The 23132-nt window shown below is 38.1% G+C and overlaps 1 protein-coding gene across 1 annotated transcript in view; it reads right to left on the bottom strand.

The window, feature by feature from the left end:
* The window catches only part of CNTN6 (contactin 6), a gene marked incomplete at both ends in the record, with an annotated part of 111939 nt that overhangs the window by 44243 nt on the left and 44564 nt on the right, over positions 1-23132 (bottom strand). Inside the window, 3 exons of the mRNA XM_084292448.1 lie at positions 7516-7618; positions 9099-9302; positions 17310-17405. Coding sequence (XP_084148574.1) covers positions 7516-7618; positions 9099-9302; positions 17310-17405 — 403 coding nt within the window. The remainder of the gene's footprint in view (positions 1-7515; positions 7619-9098; positions 9303-17309; positions 17406-23132) is intronic.

The following is a 23132-nucleotide window of genomic DNA, read 5'->3' as shown; positions in this document are numbered from 1 at the left end:
GAGACATTGAGGCTGAAAGGAGATAGAGACAAAAGAATATTTCTTGTTTCATGTTTTTGTAGCTTTCTATCATTTTCATTTATATTTGGATCAATGTATTCTATATGATAAAAAATAGTCAAGTGTGAAGAAGGCTATAAATACTTCTTGGATTTCTGGTAATATCGCAAACCATACAAGCCTCGCTTTCATGATCTATTATGTCACCAGAACGCTTTGAAATATTAATAGTCTTGGATTTCACAGTTGCTTTCTGTTACTGAAAACTACAGTAAGCTGCTTTTTCTAAGCAGGCGAGCAGTTACACTTCGAACAGCTTCTTACAGAGGCTTCTGTATGCTGCCCACTTTCCCATTGGAAGTAACATCAATAGCAAACATTTGGTACTAAACTTCAAAGATAACTTTCATGGAAAGCAGAAGCGTGTCTTGCCCTTGCCTGCTGGTCCCTAAGGTCTCTGGCCCGCAGCGCTGATGTACAAAGCATTTACTCCTTTTTAGCAGAGACAATAATGGCTGTCAGTTCAGGTGTAGCTCCCACATTTTGAGGCCCTGTGCCGAGGATAGTTATAAGACCACCCAAAACCAGAAGGGCCCGGTCCAGAAGCACAGGCACTGGGCAAATTATGTGGATTGAACAACTGGCCAGATGTTAACCAGCTACAAATACACAGCCACCAGAAAAAGACTAAGTGCAGGGCAATTCACAGCTGGACCACTCTGATGTACAAGGAACAGCAATGCCGTAAAGTGTGCCTAGTTGTGCATTTAAGCTCATAGACAGAACGGCTGCACATGGGAGACTCTGCCACAGAAGCTCAGCTGGGCAAGAGAGCCCCCAGCAGTCCTTCCTGTGCTCCTTAAAATGAAAAAAATAAAATAAAAAATCAGTCCTGAGGCCACAGATTTAACCAAGGGATGTCTAGCAGCTATTTACACAGCATAATAATTTCTCCAGCTACCTCATTTTCCATCATAACTGAGCTGCCTGTGAAAGTGGTTTGTAACCATCTGCAATATGTTTTAGACTCTGGAGTTAGCTCTGCACGGATGTGTGTGTGTATATATTCATATACACACAAATTCTGACTCTCATATGACCCCTCCAACACAGCTGAGCAATTTACACACCTGAGAGACTGGGATGTGTCAGACAGCATTAACCAGCGGAGGAGCTGGAAAGAACAGATTTTATTCTTCTGTTTCCCATTTTGGTTCAAGATCTACAGATGGTAGTTTAAATCCCCAAACTTTTTGGACAGCAGTAGTTGCCATCACCACCACTATTTGTCCTTCACTATGAGACTAGAACTTATATGAGATGCAAACTTATTTAATATTAGTCTCCTACTAGGAACTTTAGGGGGATTAGACTTTGTCAAAGGCACTGGTCTACCTATTAAGGCATTGCCTATTCCCACCAAACCTTATGTGACATTACTCATGCAGAATTTCTCCAAACCAAGTTACTTTATAGTCATTTAAAAGAAACATAGCTCTTGTGCAGAACGGGTCTGTCCCACTGCTGCTGTGATCAAGTCAGGAAAACAGCCAGAAGTATTTTGCAGTCTTGCGATAGATTGACACAGACCATTGATGACATGCAGGAGGAGCGTGGCTGGCTTTAAAATGCTATAGCATATTAAATAATTGGTGTATAGTTACTGTATAAGGGAATCCTGCAGCACCCTGAATGCCAGGAGCATTTGACTGCTTACTTTAAAGACACCTCTTTTTTTTTTTTTTTGTTTTCTTTTTAAATAAGAAACAGATTAAAGGAAGCTAACATCACGTGGGAGAAGACAGACAATTAGATGCATTCAGTTATGCCCTGCTACCTTAAAATGTTTCATCTAAATGTTTCCTATTCTATTAGGTTTATTTCTTAGCACTGACTCTGCATGCAGAAAGCCTGACTGACACCAAGGCCAGAGGCAGGGCTCTATGGAAAAGGGCCCCTTCTGTCAACTTGTCAAGTTTACCAAGGTTGGCATTGAAACCGCTGTCCTGTTTTTCTTCTCATCACCAGATACTTATAATGATATCCTTGGGGATGTTTCAAGGCAAACTCTCCTCCTTGTTTGCCCCATCCTTCCTAACAAGAGCGAAGGAAATGCACTGCCTCTGACGCTAACTGCAGCAAGATGACAAAACTGAGTCTGGGTTATCAGCTTTACTGTATTTAAATGCATACTTGCAATAAATACTTAACAGCACTTTGCTCTTCTGGGGATGCTTGCACCAAGTGGCCTCATTTTATCAAAAGAGGGAATTCATTTGTCAAGAGAGCAGCTCCTCACCAGCCTGAGGTATGGGTTCAACGAGCAGGCTGCAGGAGGAGCCAGAGCTCAGCTGCATGCCACTGTCCACAGCAGGGCCTCTGATATCATGAGGGAGTTTAAGAGGTCTGCACTTCATTGCCTTTGCTAATACCTCCTCACCTTAGGCTTCTCAACATCTTTAATCGTTGTTTTGCAGAAGGCAGTTTTTTGGCAGAAACTAACATTCCAATGTTAGTTTACATTTTTATAACAAAATCTCTTAACACAACTATTGCCGCAGGCCATACAAAACCTTTCACAGTAAAAAAAAAAATTAAAATAAAATAAAATAAATGAATGGCTTTAAAAAGACTGAACATATAATTTACTGTAATGATTTTTTTTTTTTAATGAACAAATTGATGCTTTAGGTATTTGTATTCTTGTAGGCAAATGTATGCAAAGTATAGTTTAATAACTACAGCCTTGTGAACTATGCTGCATAATCATCCTATTGAAGGCCAGCACCTGACATTTTTACACAGACTAATATCTTCCCATACAGATTTGGGGCTCTCCTGAAACTTGGGCGTCTTTCTAGTTACTAAAATAACCAAATTAGAATAGATAATTGCTTGGGACTAAGAAGTTTTTGAATATCTAAACAATGAGAATACTCCTCAAATTTATTACATTTCACAGACAAGTCTTGCTTTCACCTGAGTAAATAAAACAGTGCATAAATATGAGTGTCTTTGTACATAAATCTGTAGTTTATTTGAAACCTTCAGAGCACCTAGAAGTACCTAGCTCAGCTACTAATTTAATTTATACTCTACCATACAGACAGCAGAATCACAAAACCATAAGTTACTAACTTGGAAAGAAAAGGAGATTGAAAATATTTTTTGGTTGGTGACAAGTCTTGTCACACTGAACATCAAATTAATTCATCTACAGCACTACACCCCACACAGAGATGAAGGTCCCACCCTTTTGCAGCAAACACTCAGCTGATGCATCGCACCTGGGCCACCTCTTCGCCCTGTGAATTTGAGGACACCTCACAATAAAATAAAATCCCAGCTTCAAATAACTATGCCTAGTTAAACAACTGTCACAGAGCTGAGGTATGAAAACTGCTATCGTGTCGGCATCAACTACTGACACAAGGAAGAGTTAGGAACCAAGGGGCCTAATAATTAAAGTACTCAGACTCCTAATCATTCTGATGTATTACTTGGGAAACACCAGAGAGATAAAATTCTCTGAAACCTGATATTGCCTTTCGTTCTGCTCTGGTCACATGCCATTCACGTTAATGTAAGAGGATCTTGCAAGAGCTGCTTGCTCATCCCTTAAGGTACAAATACTAAGATACTTGTTCTATCAGAAACGTGGGCTGAAAGTAGCAAACCACTTAAGGCAGAAAAACTGAATCATACATATCATTTAGAATTCTGTAATTGATACTTCTACAGCCTCCTGCATAAAATCTTGAAGAATATACTAGAGTAACCATCTAATGAAGAAGTGAAGCCTGGTGCTTTTATGCAACTTCAGTACAGATGGTTATTTGGAACCCTCTCGTGGCTGTGTAATTACCTACGTTCACTAACTCTAGAAAAACATCTCTGAATACATTTACAGAAGGAAGAATTAACATCTTCCCCTAGAAAAAAATATATATATATATTCTAGGTTAAAAGAAATTCTGGTTTATATTATTTATATGTGCCCTTTACAGCCTCAGTTGGCAAAATCACATCTCCAGGGATTCTGAACAGATTATCTCCCTATCTTAGAAGTAAAACACAAGCACAGCTTAATAAATATGTGCATCAGATATGGAAACTACTTCACTTACTTTCACTTCAGAAACTATTCCTATTTGCACAACAGAAAGGTTATTTTGGAAGAAATCAATAGAAAAGTACAGTAACTCAACTGAATGTATCTGTAAGCAACTCCTTCCATCATACTCAGTCCCCTAAGACACAGCAAACAATAATTTAGATATATTGCATGATTAATATAGCTTGATCCAAAACATGACTTAATACTAGCATAGTATTAAACACTGCCAACATAATGAAATTAGTGCAGAACACAGTCTCATCTCTTCTATTAAATTGCCACAGGCTGCAGTATTTGAAATAGCCACATTAGTATTTCATTTTTCAGTTTTCCATTTTCAAAGAATTAAATTGTGTATTTTTGGTCTAAATTCATAGAACGGTTTGGATTGGAAGGGACCTTAAAGATCATCCAGTTCCAACCCCTGCCATGGACAGGACACCTCCCACCAGACCAGGTTGCTCAGAGCCCCATCCAGCCTGGCCTTGGGCACTTTCCAATGACTGGAAGAAACTTCCAGGGATTTTCCATGCCAATCACCATATAGATGCATGCTACTTACCCTCCTTTTTGCCCAGTCATATTTCCATCACAGTGAGGACTAACTTGCTTTTCAAAAGCTTCTCCATTATTTGTGGTCTGTTTTGCAGGATTTAGAGGAGAACTGGCCCAAGCTCTGTGGGATCCGTGCCTTCAAACCCTCTTCCTCCCAGGCATAAACACCGACTCTTTGCCCTGTCATGTCATGTCTCTCCCCCCCCGCCTCCCATTTATTTTCAAAAAATAAATAAATAAAAAAGGGTTTATAACTATACTAGAAGACAATTTGCGTGAATCAGTTATGACATTTTCATGTAAAATGCATGAAGAGAGCTTTGCAACAGATTGCAATGGGAGGGACCATAAATGCTTCTTGATAGCAAGAGTCCAGTAACCCTCGAGCTCTCAAAAAGCTTCCACAGGAGGTACATGGAACACAACTACCTCTGTGCGTTCTGTAGTCTGGCTGGAAGGTACTTCTCAGTTAAGTGGCTTTGAGTTCCCCCAGGTAAAAGGTCTTAAAATTCAGTCCCTAGACTGGCCTCTTGTACATGTGTTTAAATGTGGAAGTGATTTTTTGAGCAACGTCCAAGAGGTATGATTTGCTGTTCCATATAGAAGAGAGATGCTATTTCTCTAAATACCATGAAAGTACTTTCATTTAAGACTTCTGGAGACCAAAACCACAGCAGGTTGCCTATAATCTGCCTCAGATGTGAAAGATTTTTGTTATTCATGGTGCAGAAGCGGTAGCAGCTGACAGCATTGTCTGAACCAGTGGACTAACAGTATGAATATAGAAAATTATGGATAATGGGAAAGCAGTTCTGAAATCCAAGAGAGATAATAACCGTTAGTGCTTGTGGCAGATCAGAGGTATAGCTCAACAAATGTTGAGCTGAATTGATTTTAACATAAACAGACAATAGTAGAGGCTAGAGTTTTAGTGGAATTTAGGCATCTAAAGGTGCAGATGGCCACACTGCTGCACTTATATGTGCAGCAGTTGTAAACAGCTGGAGGTAGGAAACAGATTTAACAATACCACTAATCACCTACATACCTTTAAAAAGCCAGTCTTATCTAATAAGTGAAGAGTATTTCACCTGTAATCTGTTTCTCTTGGTTTATTCACACACAAATGTCAGCTCTACAATACTCACTCACCGATTTAAAATGTGGTTCAAGGTTCTGTTCAGAGCCAAGAGACTGGAAACAGTCCTGTACAGTATGAGACATCTAACCTATCCAAAAAATCTGGAGAGGAGAAATTTAAACACTCCTCTCAAGAGCCTTTACTTACACACAGCACCCCTCCAGAACGTATACATTAGACTATGTACATAGGAACAGAATGATATCAAAAAAACGTGGAAAAAAATTCTGCTCTTGGATCGCTAGTATTTACTTAGTGAAAACTCCAGGGAAGTATACCAGCACTTGTTTCAGCTGCCATGCTACACATAGAGAAATGTATATTAAAGTGTATATTAAAGCTGCGTTAACCCTCTCAGCCCTTCCATTTTCCAGGCACAGCATTAGTAGGTACTGTGTACCTACACATACAGTACATACTGTGCTTGCTGAGATATTTCATTATCCACGTCCTTTCAGACCACCTTCCTCCTCCCCCCCCAAAGGTTCTTAAAATGTTAATGCATCACACAAGCTTTGACATGACCTGTCTTTACCCCTTCATTAAGGAGGCAGTGTTTTGTACATATTTACTGGTTTTGAAATGCTTTTATGTAGTCAATATACCACTGTTAAATGCTTTCCATGCAACAGATGGAAATATGAAATGACAACTTGAGATGTAAAGCCTGCACTGACTCACACACAATTAAAGAGGTATTTAAAGAGAAGTAGCTTGACAGTATTTGGAAAGGAAAATCAGCTTTAGCAGGACTGTTTCAGTCTGGTATTTGTTTGGGGCCAAAAAATATCATATTCCTTTGAATATGACTATAGAAATATTCTCCCTCCTAAAATAAAAATTAACCCTGAGATTAATTTATACACAAATCTCATCTATCATCATACAGAAAGGCCATTCCCCATCTTTTTAACTTTATTTACTTTATTTTTTTTTATTTTTTATTTTTTTTACTTCTCAGCACAGGTTCCAGAGGAACATTTGATTAATTTGTGCTGTCTGCAAGTCAGGCTTTTAACCTCTGGGAAAGCTCTAAACACTTTAAAAGCTTACAGCCTTAAAAAGAATTGTCAAAGAGAACTTAAACTAAACAGAGGTCAACATCCAAAGGTTATTTTAGATTTTTGATGGAAAAACAGACACTTATTGGAAAAACTAGTTTTCATAGGCTAGTTGCACTTTTTTTTTTTTTTTTTTTGTGCAGCCCAGGCACAATGTACAACAGGTTTTAGTCAGAAGGACTACTGTTAGGGCATCCCAAGGCCCCTCAGCATCTCTTTTGAGAAACACATTAGACCCATTCCAGACAGTTTGTGCTCCTGAAGAAGCCCATTTTCTGAAATTTCAATCTTAGAGGTACCACAGAAAATCATACTCATATTGTGATGCAGACCTGATGTACCTGTGCAGCTAGATCAATGAACGCTGTGAACTTCAGTCTTGTTCTCACCCCAGAGAAAACTCAGGGGATAGAGCCTTTGTTCTCCTCACCCCAGCTCCAACTACAGCCAAGTGAGCTTCAGTTCTGCTATTGCCTTCTTATTTCCTTGGGAACACATTGCGTGGAAACAAACCAAAATAAGTTTAAAAACATTTCACATTCATATGCTGACCAAAAAACTCTACCTGCCAGTTAGAAATGTTGTTTCTCACTGTACAACAGTGTTAGAACCCACATTTTAATGAAAACCAAGAATCTTACTTTCCAAGGGCAAAGCATTCCAGTTTAACAGATGAACCCTTCGCTGCATATGTTGTTTCTGGAAAACGTACTTCAATCTTTGGTTCATACTCCCCCATCACACCTGTTGAACATCAAAACAGCTAGCACTCCAGTTGAGCCTCAGACCTGTCTAGTACAACAGAATTTCAGTGTAAAAGAAAGGACATCATTAATACTGTTAGAGCCTTATGTTCCACCCATGGAAATCAACACCATGTCTGCGGAGTAGCCTTAGGGTTTCTGGCTGGTATCCAGCCCCATGCTGAAAGCTTACATGAAATGTGTAAGCTCTTTGCATTTGAGAATTGAAGCACATAACTTTATATAAGTTCTGGATGTGCAATTTTGATATTTGTGCATTAACATTTCAGTGAGAATTTAGGGTTCAGACCTCTTGTTAGCTGTTAATAACCAGTGCCTATGACTCTGGTAACTAAGTGGTCACTTCTCAGGATGCCAGGAAGTTCTGAGTACAAGAGAAAATTCTGGGTTCCATGTCCAAAATAATTATGGAGCATAAAGTTCCTTAACATAGCCAAGTGCGAACTTCAGGCTTCAGAAAGGCTGATGTAATTGGATGTAATGATCACATTCAAAAACATCAAACATTTGATACACCACAGATTAGCTAGTATCAGTTTAGGGCATTTGATCTTGCAACAGGTATGGGATTGCTTTAAAACTTTTTTTTTTTTTAGTCGATTTTTTTTTTTCAGCCAAAATTCTTAAATGTGTATGAATCTTTTAGATTGAAACAAGAATGATGAATACAAATGAGATTCTCCCTCAGTGTCCTATGCAAGATCCCACACAGAAAATGAATGATTCCTATTTTATATTAACAGGGACCCAGCTAATATTCCACGCTATTTTTCAGTTTCCTGGAGACTGCATGTTTAGTACCCAATCCAGGGGCTAGCAGAGTGAACAGGAGAAGATTAAGACTAACAAGTTAGAAAAGGAGTAAAGAAGTATGATAAGGAAGAAAACACACAGAAGAGATCTGAAGCATTTATGATCTGTTTGTACAAAATAATTAACTTTTGAGCTTTGGAAATTATACTTTGTTGCAGGTGACCTGACTGAATAAAACAGCAGTCTCTTGGCAAAAGTTTTGTTTATAAAACTGTGCATTATTGAGTATTACAAACATAACGCTGAACAGACTTTTTTTTTTTTTTTTTTACTGTTTGTCACCAATGGTTTGCAAACAGTGCAAGTATATTGAAATTGAGGTGAGCAAACTTATAAATCCAACTTTGTGTAATGCTTTCCCAACTTTGTGTAATGCTTTCCAACTTTGTGTACATGCTTCTCAATGTGAGCATTTAATTCAAAGCATTGCTAAAGGTATTTGTGTATGTGCAGGTGAGTTTCTCACCTTAACAACTCACTTTGAAACAGCTTTCTAGAAGTGAGATTTGAGCAAAACCTAGATTATAAATTCAGAAAGCTTTACCACATTTAAGCCTCAATACAGGCAGAGATTACAGCTAACTAGAGGTGGACTGGTTACAGCCTTTTGCTGCATGCTTTCAGCCAGGCATGCCAGGATAGCTTACCATCGCTGCGGAGAATGAGAGGAGTGGGTGGCCCCTGCACACTTTGCTCTGCATCAGGGTTGGTCACAACGCAGGTGTAATTGCCCACATCCGAGGGCTCTACTTTAGCGATGTACAGATTTCCTGTCTCTTGTGAAACAAAGCGCCGACTATCCTCCTGAACATACAAGGGATTATTGTTGAAGATCCATGCGTAGGACAAGCCTGGAAAACACCAGATACACATTACACATCCTTTCCAGCGCTGCTTGCTTCCTCTTAGCATTTAAGTGCAATATTGCCAGCTGATAGAGTGAGTCAGTTACAGACTAGACCACAGGGGATGCACAAATTAGCACAGGCAAGATAAGCATTGCTTCAGTTTTAAACTCATTTCAAGCCACTTCAGAAGGTCACTGAAGTTTTTGTCCCCTGCTACTTTCCATTTGCCTGCTTCAGCCTATTTTTAAGTAGGAATGGCAGTGCTGCAATGCCATAAGAAGGCTGGTTTAGTAAATAATTTCTATTTATAGCACTTTCCCTCTGAACATCAGGAGCCAAGTGCTGATCACACAGTGTTACGGCTCCATTTTCCACTCTGCATATAGGAAAAAAAGAAACAGGTAACAGAGCTTTATCATCAGATTCTCAGGGAGGGGAAGAACTCAGCTGCAGACGAATATTTTGGAGATTAATATTTGCTCCTATTGCACATTTGTTCCTTCTTCTCTAGCTTTCTCATCTTCCACACTTGCAGCTGCTCTGCGCTTCTTAACTAGCCCTTTTATGCCACCTTTTTCCATAGTGTTTCACGCTGCATACCTTAATAGGTACCTCTATAATCTAGCCAGCTTATTTTATTTTATTTGACTAACCCACCCTGACAGGGCAGAACTCTGAGTTTACCATCCAAGGACACTGCTTCTCAGAAGGGCCAAGCCTGCTGTGCTGCCAGGGGTACCCCAGGCTTCCTGCATACCCCACTCCCCAGCTGCTCCAAGTTGCTGCCAGCACCCAGTGTGGCATTCAGCAGGCTGCACGACTGAAGTTGTGTCTTAGCAAGGCACAGTAAATCAGAAGTTTCAAAATCTACCAGTTTAGCTCCCCTTAATTAAATGTATAATTCATAAGCTAACAGCACTCCGCCAACAGCTTCATTTTTACACATTTCCCCCATCAACAATACCATTTGAAAAAGATTATTTACATTTCTTTCCCCTCCCTCAGTTGTGACATGGGTACAGTATGGTAATAAGTCTGCAAACTCCAGTAGTTTTGTGGAGTTTTATGTTATCTTCTAACATTTTAGGTCCCTCATTAGAAATGACATGTCTCCAGGGAGCAATCAATGACACTCTCTGTACTTGGCTAAATCCTGCAATAGGCCCTGTTTTACTACAGCCTAATGCAAAGCTTTTTTGATGTACTGTAAATCCAGAAGATGCAACTGTTCCTAAAGCAGTGTAATACAATCCATGTGTGTACATGTGTTTAGGCACAGAAAAGAAAAGCACCATGTTTTTGTGTTCACATGCCCAAGATACCTGAATAAAGCATCTATTCTTTATATATATCAAGTTCTGGAGACCAGGGGGGCTTGCCATAGGGTCAATCAGCCTACAGAGACAAGTGATGTAGCTACATCCTGACAGGTCTTCCAGAGACATATTGCATTATATACTGGAAACACTTCCATGCAACAAAACTGCTCTGAGTGATTGAACCACTGATAGCTGGACACCCGTTGGACTTTCATGACAGGGTAGCCCAAGTAATTCAAAACTGAAGGTAACTAAAAAGCGGGGAAAAATAGGAAAAACGAATTTGACAGTTTCCTTCCCAAAGTCCTGTTCTGGTGCTGGCACTTACAGGGCAGAGGAAATCAGACCCACTGCAACAGGGCACCATGAAAGACTTCTAAGTCATCCCACACTATGCAATCCAAATCTAGATTCCTGCCATAGGACCTGGTGGTACAGCTGTATTCTTCATGTAGGATAAGGTATATGAACCCTAATAAAAACCACCGAAGCCAGCTTTATGCTAGATAGAGCTTCTTTATGAGTTTAGTCTATGAATTAATGGGTGAAAATGAGTTCAGCTCAGTTTGAAGTTGAATAAATCAGATTTGTAGCAGACCTTCTAAATGAGCAAAAAAAAAAAGGAGTACAAGGCCCATGCCATCACTTGTGGGGTCACATTCATTTGCATAAGTAAATCAGCAGCTGGGAAGAGTCTGGTGAAGGTAATGCTCAACAGAAGGTAGCAGAGGCATAGAAGAGAAATTTTTAAAAGGAGATAGTTGCCTGCTAATGAAGTCTAGCTAAAATGAACTTGAAAATTACTGCCACCAGCTATTTTGGTGAAGAACAAAATGTTACCTTTTAAAGCTTATTTTGCTTTCCATTTAGCCACAGGATTTTTGAAAAACAGTACTGTTGAGTTCACATTCAATGTCCTCATCAGTCCCAGAACTGTTGAATTTTAGAGGCCACTATGAAAAGGCTTCAGCAAAAGTCTTGCACAAATCTTAGCCATTATCAGCACCAATGATTTGTTTTTCTTTTTCCATTTTGTTTTTCCTTTGTGCATTGCCCTGGACATCTGCAACTTTTCCTCTGGGGTAACTGCTTCTTATATGACTTTGAAAATGAATCAACACGCCTGAAGTAAGGGAATAGAGGTTTTTCTATAAAAGACCAATTAGTCCAATTGTTCTTTTCACTATAGTTAACCTGTGAAGTTTCAGAAAGATAGACTATGTAGATGTGCAGAAGGGAAAAAAACGCTTAGGGAAGGAAGGCCTTCCAGGGGCTCTTGCCTAAGATTAGTTTCTTATGCAACACATGTGGTTTATATTTTCCCCCTTCACAAATAAAGCAGAAAACATTTCACTGGACCATACAAATAGCCAGTCCTTTCCTCATGTGCTAAAACCGTGTAAGTATATCTACCTATACCCCATTGTGCTTGAAAGGAATGAAAATGAGCTCTTATGACATCATTCATCCTTTATATAAGTGTCTTAGAAAATGGCTTTTGCTACCCTGAAACAAATACATATACTCCAAAGCTTAGGTTAGATTATGCAAAAAGACAGTTGGCAAACATTGTTACTCCTGGTTATGCCTCATCTAAGACTTATTTGTGCCAAAATTAGTGTAATGGTTCCCTGATCACAGGTGCCACTGCACACAATGAGAGACATGTTGGAGCAATTTAAGGTCAGTCCCTGCTCAGCAGTACTTTAAATAAGGGCCAAATAAGCAGAATTTCCCTCCTCTCCCCTTTTTTTTAAACTTGTTCCAAAGGTAGAAAGAGAACAGAGTATGACACCCTTAGGTTACAAAAAATTCTGCTAGCCTTATGGCAGCATTATACTCTGAGAACCCCCCATTTCCTAGGCCTACAGATAATGACAGAATATAATATTCACAGCACCACAAAATTTCAGGATTTTGTTCATAAAAACTCAAATGGAAGAGAGAATAAAGTATTATTGCTATAGTTTCTACCTTCAATTTTTTAATTTAACACCTATGTTAGCCTCAGAGATGAGCTTAGAAAACATTAATCACCTTCAGGCAATTAATTTTTTAATTCTGTCCCGCTACTGCCTAATAAATATTATGCTGTAGCTCCTTTTCACATGTATAACTGATTGGTCTCAGCCCAAATTAACATATTTAAGCTTTGAACACTGGAAAATATTTACTCTCTCTAGACAGTGATCCCAGTGCTATTATTGACTCTGTGGAAGAGGATGCCTTGGAGTGCACAGCACTGCCTTTACTTCAAAAGGTCTACATGTCACTGAAGGGATAATTACACCAACATAGACTTCATTATGCATATGACAGAGCATAGGTTTGTGGTGTTTTGCTTTTATTTTTTTATTATTATTTGTGCTGCTATCCTACTTTTTTATTATTTTTATTTTTTATTTTATTTATTTATTTTAAATGCAAGACAAGTGACTGTATGGTGTCCATCTCCCTCCACTTCTCAGGGGCCCCAAGATACTAACCCCACCTCAGTTTCCAGCCAAATACTGGGCAAGTCCTGGGCTCCAGCAGGCAGAAGAAGCGCATTGCCCACGCCTGGCAACTGTGAGCCCTTTCTCCAAGCACAGCTGGGAAAGAACAGCAGCTGATAATCACAGCTTACATACTAGTTTAGGGAATACAACATTTCAGTGCTTTTCTCAGCCCAAGCAAATTCAAATCAATATTGCTGGTTCTGCAGGAGAAAAGCTCATTCAGGCTGGTGTCAGGGAGGAGATGCTCCCCCTCCTGCATGATCTGGCAGGGAAGGATTAAAGATTCATAGGAGCATGGAGAAAGAGGAACAGAAAGAGACTCTAAACTAATGACCAAGGAACTCAGCTTCATGAAGGGAAATACGCTTCAAACTATTGCTTTCATATTATGCATGTTATCAGATGACAGTTTAATATAAAATGCAGAAGCAACATGAAGGAGTCAAAGACCCTTTCACATCACATAGCCCTGCTTGTCTCCTCCTATCCTCTCCCTATACCAGTTTCCTATGCTCTTCTGCTGGCTAAGGACTTGGTGTATTCCTCCACTGAGGATGGCTGTACAGTTCTGACTTCCTTCAGAGTTGATTTGTTTCTTTTTATTTCAGCATCACTGTAGTAACAGCAATACAAAAAAGCCTACAGAGTCAGCATCCCCACTTCAAGCCCTGGCAGCTCTTATGCACAAGTAAATGCAAATATATGAGCGATCCTGCTGCTCCTAACAAGATTAGCAACTTTCTTAAAGCTCTGCAGGGAGCCAGCTTGAAGGAAATAGGCATTATATCAGACTTCACTTCTAACAAAATAAATGAATAACAGCCTACCCTACAGCCTTGTGTCAAGCATTACTATTTAGGCACCAATTTCTTAATCACAGTCAGGTCAAGCTCATGCACTGCTACAGCAGTAAGACCTTCTCCAGACTTTTCTGCTCCTCCTAGATGCTTTTCTCTACTTCTTAACTCTATACAAAGCACCTTTTTCTTTTAAGTAATAAAGAAATTTTATATACTGACTATACAATGTGTGTGTACCTATATTAAAAATAATAATAATAAAAAAACACTGACCTAAGGAACCTCAGCTAGAGAAGAGACATTTCCTAGTGAGAGAAATAGAGCTTACCTCCCCACCCTTACACTCCAGAGCCTCACTAACAAGCAGAGGAAATTCAGATGCTGAACTTTATAAGGTGTGTTAATGAGCCTCATAAATAACAACAGCGGAGGCTGAGGAGCAGCTGGTGCATAAATAGGCAAGGAGGGGCTGAGGGAGAAAATAGAGGGGCTGCACTAGGCTGGGTCAGGCAGTGGGAGGGAGCTTTGTGAGTGCTTTCAGTTAGCTAATTGCAAGGTTTTTTAATACAGTAATTGTACCTTAATATGCAAAAGATATCAAATAAACTTTGAGTTTTAAATAGTTTCTTCACAATCAGGATATTTAAGTATTAACAATGTAATACAAAAAGCTGATTAGTCTAATGATATCTGTGAAGCCTGCAGGAAGCTTTACTTCTGTCTGTATTTAGGAAGTGGCTGGAGAGCTTGGGCTCCTAGAGCTGTGTTGCTTTCTGCAGCAAGAGGTGGGCTGCTTCTCTGTGGCTACCACAGGTGGTAGAAATATTTTGTGAACTCTCATTCCATTTGCCTATTCCAAATTGGGGATGTCACAGGGGAAGAGACTTAAGATAAAAACTTTTGGCTTTCTTAGGCCCTTGTCTTTCTGTCTCTCTTCCTGTTTCAAGAAGAAACAGGTACCCAACTTCCTAGGTTAGGAGGAAGGGGAGAGACTTCAGCTATCCCGTTCTGTTCCTGCAATGCTATAGTAACTGTACCAAACAACTGCCCCACAGAGTTTTTCTTTTTTCTTCTTTAAAAGAGTGGAAAAAAGTCTTGTAGACCCAACTGTTAGAGACACATTACTGTTTCCTGTATGGAGTACGTGGTTAGAGCTGGGTCTGTCAAGCTGAGCAGACAAGCAGCCGGTGTCATGGAGAAATGTCTGCAGCCATCTTCCATGGCCCTTGGGTGTTTTTCTGCCCAGTCAGTTAACCTCAGATTCCACATAAGTGTTCGTACCAGTGAAAAGTCTGCACTGGTTATAGGCTGTATTTCTTAGGTTGGGTGGGAAACTCTAAGCATATTTTTTTCCTCCTTGATAGAAGAGTATACAGCTTGTATTTTACTAATGTCAGTATCACAGGAAAGGTAACTCTTTTCTTGTTGGTACTGTACATATTTCAAATTTTTAATTACTAATTCTTGCATTTGAAGTGCTTTACAGAACTCTTCCAATGTATTCAGTAGAAGCTGTAACTACTGTTAATGGTCCTTTTCCTGTAGAAATTGAGTCAGAGGCAAGGGTTTCAATAATATATATATTTGTATATATACACAATCCTTTATACAACTCTGTAGAAATTTCCTAAGCATTCTGGGATAGTATACAACTTATTGTTCATACCATGGACTTCATTCCCATGGCATATAATTTTGGATCACAAATACAGTGTTTATGGATGACAAAAGAGCTCAGTTTCTGCTCTCTAGAGACATTTCAGATAATGTATTTTTCATGCCTATTGGTCAACAGCTCACATCTTCAGCTTAAACATGGTGTCAGAGGATTTGTTCATAGATATAATTTTGTCAGTTCAATTAATCTGGAGTGAGCTCACTTGTTAACTATTTATTTGTTCTGAATGTTTTCTTCTCATTCCTGTTTGTCAAATCATAATTTTACCTGTCAGCAAGAGGAAGACATATAGCTTACTGACTCAAGGATGGATGTATTGTCTTTGTCCCATTGATACATTTCAGGAACTCTTTCAAGCTCTTTGTGCCCTTAAGGACCAGATTTCACTTTATCTCCTTGATTATATACCCCTTTCATACAGCTGTAAACAGTAAGTGAACTGACATTTCCTTTCTGTTCAAGACCTGCGGGCTTTAAATTGATTGATGGGTTTCTCTACCTCTTTGATATACTGCATCTTCTTTATAGATCACAATTTACCTTCTTCTCATGGGAATTTGTCTTATAACTGTTTCTTTAAGAAGAATTGAGGAAACACTGTGCTAGCACAAAGAATACTGCAGCTACTGTGGGTATGTAGTCACTCCCACTGAAAACAGGACATTCTTCATCTCAGAACTGCTGATTCTTTCAGTCCAGAGTAAGACAATTTCGTAACACTGCTGTTGATATTTTCCCATTTAATGTACATTTGCTTTTCCAGGGTGAAATTCACAATCATCTTTAGCTAGTTATTAGGAAACCGTAGTTCTTGCTCCCAACTCAAAGGATAAGAAGCAGTTTTAATCTGGGTCCCAAACACTCACAAAAGATATTTTTGAATGTGTTGAACTTGCAAGAGTTGTTGGTGGTGGTAGAAAATCTCAAAATATCATTCTCAAGAGCCTCTTGCTTACAGGAGGTGGAAAAATGGTTAAAAAATGACAATGTTGCAACATAGTGTACATGTGTTGCTCCAAAAAAAAAAAAAAAAAAGATATTGGAGGTGGCAATACAGCTGGGGAGTGATAATACAGGAGGGGTAGATGACTGCTGTGCTCTATGCTTAGGGATGTCTTATATGGAAAAAAGTCTGAAGCATGTAGGATATTACATATAGGCCTCAAATAGCCTTACAGCTGAGCAGCAGTAGTAACAGAAGCACGACATACCCAAATCAATTCTCCAGAAAACCCCTTTTCCTTCTTCTGAAGCTTTGTGTGGGACCTGAAGACTCTCAGGCACGTTAACCAATTAGACCTCCTTTGTTCAAGAAGCTTACCCCTCCAGAAGTCCATTCCAAACTAAATTTTCCTATGACTTTAAGATACCAGAAAGAAGAGAATCAATATTTAAGAACAATACCAATTTTCATGTCAATCTAATGCCACTCATGACAGACTTTGGTACTTTCTTTGCTTGTCATACACAAAGCAATGGCATGTTCTAGTACCATTCTAGTTCTAGTAACTGTAGAATAAAAAAAAGGCCCCTTAAGAAGTTCAAACCCCAATGTTCCTTTAAAAAAATGAAATCTAAATTTGTTATAAACCTGTACACTTCATTCACAAATAAATTCTAGTGCTAATCAGGCGGGGAAGTGTAAAGGCTTCTTCTCTTGAGCTGTAAGAACCGATCTTTATTCAGATTGCACACAATTTAGTTATTCATCATACCTCCGTAGTGCGGTGGAGGACCACAGAGCAGAACCACTCCTTGTCCTTCTCTGACTGACACTGTACTTCTCGTCTTCGTTTCAAAATTTTCAAGATCTTGCAAGAGAAGAAGAAAACAACTGTGTTATGACCTGTCAGATTTATTCCAAACTATAGTCCAATCTATGCTACACTTCTAGATAACTCAAGAGCATATATATTCAATAGTATAATAAAATCTCAGTATGTGAATTGACATACTGTATGGAAAAATAGCTTATCCAGCCTAGTATCTTGTCCTTTGGCAAAATAAATTAAATAACCTATTTATAAAGCACTTATACCCCACAAATGAGTTTGTATTACAATCCCCCATTGCAAAGGTAGCATATTAGTTTGTCTTTTTCTAGCATCAGATTTTATTAGTCTTAATCTGCAGGAATAGGGAAAAAAATGTGTTGTTTCCTTTTTTATAGCAATTAAGAGCAGGTGTGCACTTCTATGTACACAAATGATAATTAAACATTATCAGGACTCTCACAGTGTTTCAATGATGATAAAAGTATGTCATATTTTTAATGAGTCTGTTCTGTCCTAAAGCTGTCTGCAGTAACTTGGCATGTTTTAATTGACTCAAATCATTTTTAGCACTGGTTTTAAAGGGGAGAATGAGAATGCTTTCAATAGAAAAATGTGTTATGGCTTAGGGGATCTGTGTAAAATGTTGATGCCTTGTCTCCCATAGGTGATTTTTATGGCTATAATTTTTTATTTATTTTTTACTGAATCTAACACAGTCTTTTTCGCTTTCTCACATTTCACTAAAATGTAGATGTCTTTATAAGTCTCATTTCTTTTAAATAATATTTCAGTTACAAGACATACCATAATATGCTTTAATTATTTTTTGATCCAGTTACATTAATGAGAAAACTTATTACTTTGTCAGAGCACGTTGGGAAATACATTCAAAATATGTTTTAATAAAATAAATAATATCAGCTTCATTTTAGAACTCTTGATATCAGTCTGGTGTGCTGCCTGCCTTAAGCCTGTTTTATTTACCTTGCTACAGATTCTTGTTTCATGCAATTGTTCCACTTTTCATCAGCTGAGCAACTACCTGATCCAGAGTTCAATAGAAAGAAACAGTTCTCGTTGGTCAAAGCAATAATGATTACTACCTGTACAGGCTCAGCTATTTATGTCAATATATCAATTTTCTCCCCCTTAGTTGAACTTTACAGAGCTAATTTTTCTTTTCCTCCTCTTCATCTCCTCTATATTGGTCTCCTATGAAGACATTGTCTACTCAGAGGTGACTGAATTGAATTAGGCAGCTGTAGCACCTCCTCACACTGTCATAGCCACAATAGATGGTACCTGTCGATACACAGGGAAAGTGTTTTAAACTCTGATGTTCTTTTAATTGCCTGCCAGCTAGATCTCTGCCTTGCAGTCTGTATAGTCCGAGAGGGAAAAAAATAAAAATAAAAAAAAAAAATTATATATATATATTAGTTTTATTCCATTCTTTAATACTGATGGGCAGAAGAAGGGGGGGAGAGCAATGGTGGATGGACGTAATATGACTTATTAGCCAGAGTTTTGATTCTTATGTAAAAGGTCCTTACTTATCCTATCTATGTGTGGATTTATTACCTGCTCTGAAAATTCAGTCTGAGAAAATTAATCAACTTTCCTTTTTTTCTTTCCTTTTGGTTAAATGGTTTCTAAGAAGGAAAAGTTATATTAAGTAGAAAAAAAAGATTGTAAAAATAAAAAATGTGCAGACCTTTTTATTCAGATTTCAGCAACAAAAATATTCATACTTCCCATTCCTAACACTTTCCTGTCATTGATTTGCTAATACAACACAGATTGTGCAGTTCCTAAGAAAGGAAAAAAAAACGGAGGGTGTGGGAGGGTGGAGGAAGAAAAGGAAGTCCAGTGCCACAGTAGCAAATATTTTCATGACAGTTCAGAATTTGCTATAGAAAGCTTTACAATGAAATTGGGACAGATTCTGGAAAGTAATAAGTAGCTGGTAGCAATTCTTAGTTTAATGTCACAATATGTCATCGTACCATTTTATTCATTTAAGAAACTTTGTCACCTGTCCATGTTCCTCCATTAAAATTATTATTATTATTATTATTATTATTATTCCTGGTTTAAATACTGAAAAACTGAAAAACTAGAAGTACTTGATGTCTTATGGGTTGCATTATTTTATGGTTAGTAGGACTATTTTTGATCACACGTGGGAAAAATTTGGGCATTGTCTTTCTAATCTGCACAGTATCAAATTCTGTATTCAGGAGCCTGCTTTCATAGCACATTTATGGCTCAGTTAAACAAAGCAGCTCAGCTTTTCCTAGTGCTGGAGAGATTTTCATCCTGTTGTGCTTACTAGTGAATCACAGGTATAGAAAAATAGATATGGAGGCTGATCATTTAATCTATTCATCTGGTCTATGACAGGTATGAGTGTACATATATCCTTCCTAAGAGATACTTATTTAACCTGTTTTTAAAGACCCCCAGGGACAGACATTTCCTTTAGACAGACCATTCTAGTGCTTGACTCTGGACTTCATACTGCATCTTTAAGCAACTCCCACCTCCTGAGATTTAATAGATCTCAACAGGAATGATCTTTCTTCATTTAAGTGAAGTTGGATTTGATAGATAATTGTATAAAATGAATGTATTAAGTATCTCTTGAATAAAGATTAATTGCATAATAATAATAAAAAATCTCTGAAAGAACAAAACAACATAAAATGAATAAAATCATTATGGGAATCATTCTTATTTTGTTCTTCATCTATAAGGGACCCTTTTTCAGGCAGGCTACATCTCCCATAAAATACTATGACAACTCATTCAGAAGAGATTCAATAATGAGTAACAGAATTGTCTGTCTTCAGTATGTAGCCCAGGATGATAAACAGAGGAATGGTGTGGACCATCAAGAATAATGTTTCTTTTGGCTGGAAGCAGTCTTTTCTGCCCAAAAGAATTTTGCTTCCATTTGTCCTCCTCAGTGTGTGTCTGTATTTCCAGTGATTAATTGCAACCTAAAATGTGTTAAGTGTAAAAAAGAACTTGAAGATGAATATAAATGTAATAGCTTACTCTGCTCTTGTTACTCTGAATATCTGGCTGCTTCTCAAAACCACATCTTTTTGTCCTGAGAAGGCATTTACACCAACAGAGCAAACCCAGTCCATCCACCCTGTTCCTGTTTCCTGGCATAACTTCATAACATAACATGACATAACCTAATAAAGCATAATGTTGCTTGTCAAAAAGAGTTTCAAAAGATAGCTTAGATCAGGTGTTTGGCACACAGTTAGATTGCTAATATGCATTTAGGAATAGTATGACTATTTAACAGATGGTATATTTGCTAACTTCAGTGTTTCTGCAGAGATCTATAAATAAATTATCACCTAGTTCCTCCATATTTTCCCCTATTCTTTGTCTGTATTTATCCCACTTTATGAGTGTCCTCATGCTGCCCTGCTCTATCAGCTACAAGTTTTAACAAAAAAAAAATATTTTCAACATCATAGGTGTTGTCAGATTACTGTTGATACAGCACAATTAATCAGCTGGATGTGATAATGAGGTCATGTAGGCTAAGAAAAATGCACAGGTGAAAAAGTGACTCTTCACAGTGAAGAGTGAAAATGTATGGACTCAGCTGTGTGTGGCAAGAAGTCATCCTCTGCAGCTGGGAACATGTGCAGACCTAAGCAAGAAAGATATGTGCTCAAAGCAAGCAAAACATCTGGTATTTTGTGGAAACTGAATCAGAGAACGACAAGGCTTTCTCTGATGTGAGAATATTTGAGGTGGAGGCGTGCAGCTCCACCTCTGAATGCAGGAATGGGAAGGAGTAATGGGCCAAAGCTTTTTTTCAGCTGGTGTAAGTCCCCTTCAGTGGTGTAAGTACCCCACTGAGGTTGAGGAAATTATGCTGATCTATGCAAACAGAGGGTATGGCTTGCAAGTCTTCGATGTAGGTATTTAATTACAATAAAAACAGAAGGTGGCAAGAGCATCACTTGGGTGAGGATGACCATCACTGTAGCGAGTACTGAGCCGCCAATGAAAGAAGACAAGCAAACATTGATATGGGTGTGGTGTTTACCTGAAGTGATGGATGCTGATCTCTAGAAACATGTATCAATGTTACAGATATACATAAATATTTCTTGTCAAATTACTTCTGTTAATTAATAGGTTCAGAGGTTCAGCCACACCTGAAAAGTATGAGTTTGTTTTTTTTTTTTTTAAAGCTTACCACTGACATACACTGAGATTATTGTTGCTTATATAACAAATGTATAACTTTTCTAATTTCTCTCCTCCCTCTGCCCCCCCAGCTATTATCCACACCTGTAGGCTTTTGTTTGTTTGTTTGTTTTGTTTTGTTTTTTCTTTTAAACATAAAGCTGCCTTAAAAATGTTGGAGGGGTATATTCAACTTGCACAACAGCATGTGTGAAAACATGAACAGTTTTCTGGGATTAAGGAATTACTTTTTAAAAATGAAAATGTACCAACGGAGCAAAAAAAGTAATCATAAGTAACAACTCATTCATTTCAACCTCCTGATCATGTGTTTCAAATTCCTTAATCTGCTCAAGAATAGCTGTAGCATTTCCAAACCAGTTTGCTTTAAGAATGGGCATAGGACATGTCTGCATTACTGAACAGCAAACAAGGAAGCTGGGGTATTTTAATATATGAAATTGTTACAGACAATTAGAGAAAGTCTAATTTGTCACCTTGCATAATTGCTAACAGTTCATCTGAATTAATGTAATTTCATGGTTTCTTGAACTTTTGATTTTTTTCATAAATGTTTTGTCATTACATAATCCCAAATATTATAATTGTAATTACTTGTTATTGAAATGTGCAATGAATGCGAAGGCACTAGATGTAAGAGCACTTTAGAAATTAGCTATGCTCCTGAGGACAAATCAATAAACCTCTTCAAATTTCTGTGGGGCTATGTCAAATTGTGATATATCGCATTTGCTCCTGTTTCTTTTGCTTCTCTTATTGAATATGATATATTGCAATATGATCAGTGTTACTGGATGTGATATATCACAACAGAAATTCTCTTGCAGCACAATGTGATAAAAAATACAACCTCAGCAGTTTTTAAAAGCAGCTCATTGGTATGATTTGCTATGAGCATTTCTAACACCTGTGTTATGGGCTGTGTTATGGGCAGACAAGTGAAACCTTCACTTTCACTTGTCTGTAATTAATTAAGGGATCCTTTGGTAGTTCTTGGCTCGAACTCCATGCCTGATTGAGGGGTATAAGGTGTGCTACAGATACAAATAGAAACACTAGATTCTAATTGGATCCTTTAAATTATCTAAAAATTCTAGGATTTTTTCCTTTTAAGTACGTTCATTTAAAACAGTTTTAGATACAGACTGTGCACATGGCTAACAGTTTGTGATTGTCTGTTTCAGATCACCGTGGAAGACCCCCTGTGAATCCGGCCATGTCTCTTGTCTCTACTCAGTATTGTACTGAACTGCTTGTTAGGAGATTAGTATAAATCTCTTTTAGCTTGGTTACCAATAAGGTGTGCTATGGAAATATATTTCTCCAAATACCTCCCAAAGGAATGGCTAATCTCACTTTCTTCAACTTTCCTTAGTAAGTAAACTCTTTTGTCAGCTTTCAGAACTGTACCAAACTTGCTAAACAAATCCTCTAACAGTTCCTTTGTCTTGATAATAGTGTCAATACTATTAATCATTTCCCTTTACCATCTAATCTCAATTTTTAAAACGTTCTAAT

This window comes from Netta rufina (genome assembly GCF_964035555.1).
Source record: "Netta rufina genome assembly, chromosome: 10".
Classification (NCBI taxonomy): Eukaryota; Metazoa; Chordata; class Aves; order Anseriformes; family Anatidae; genus Netta; species Netta rufina.
Note: the sequence above shows the minus strand (reverse complement) of the source record. Positions and strands in the feature narration are given on the sequence as shown.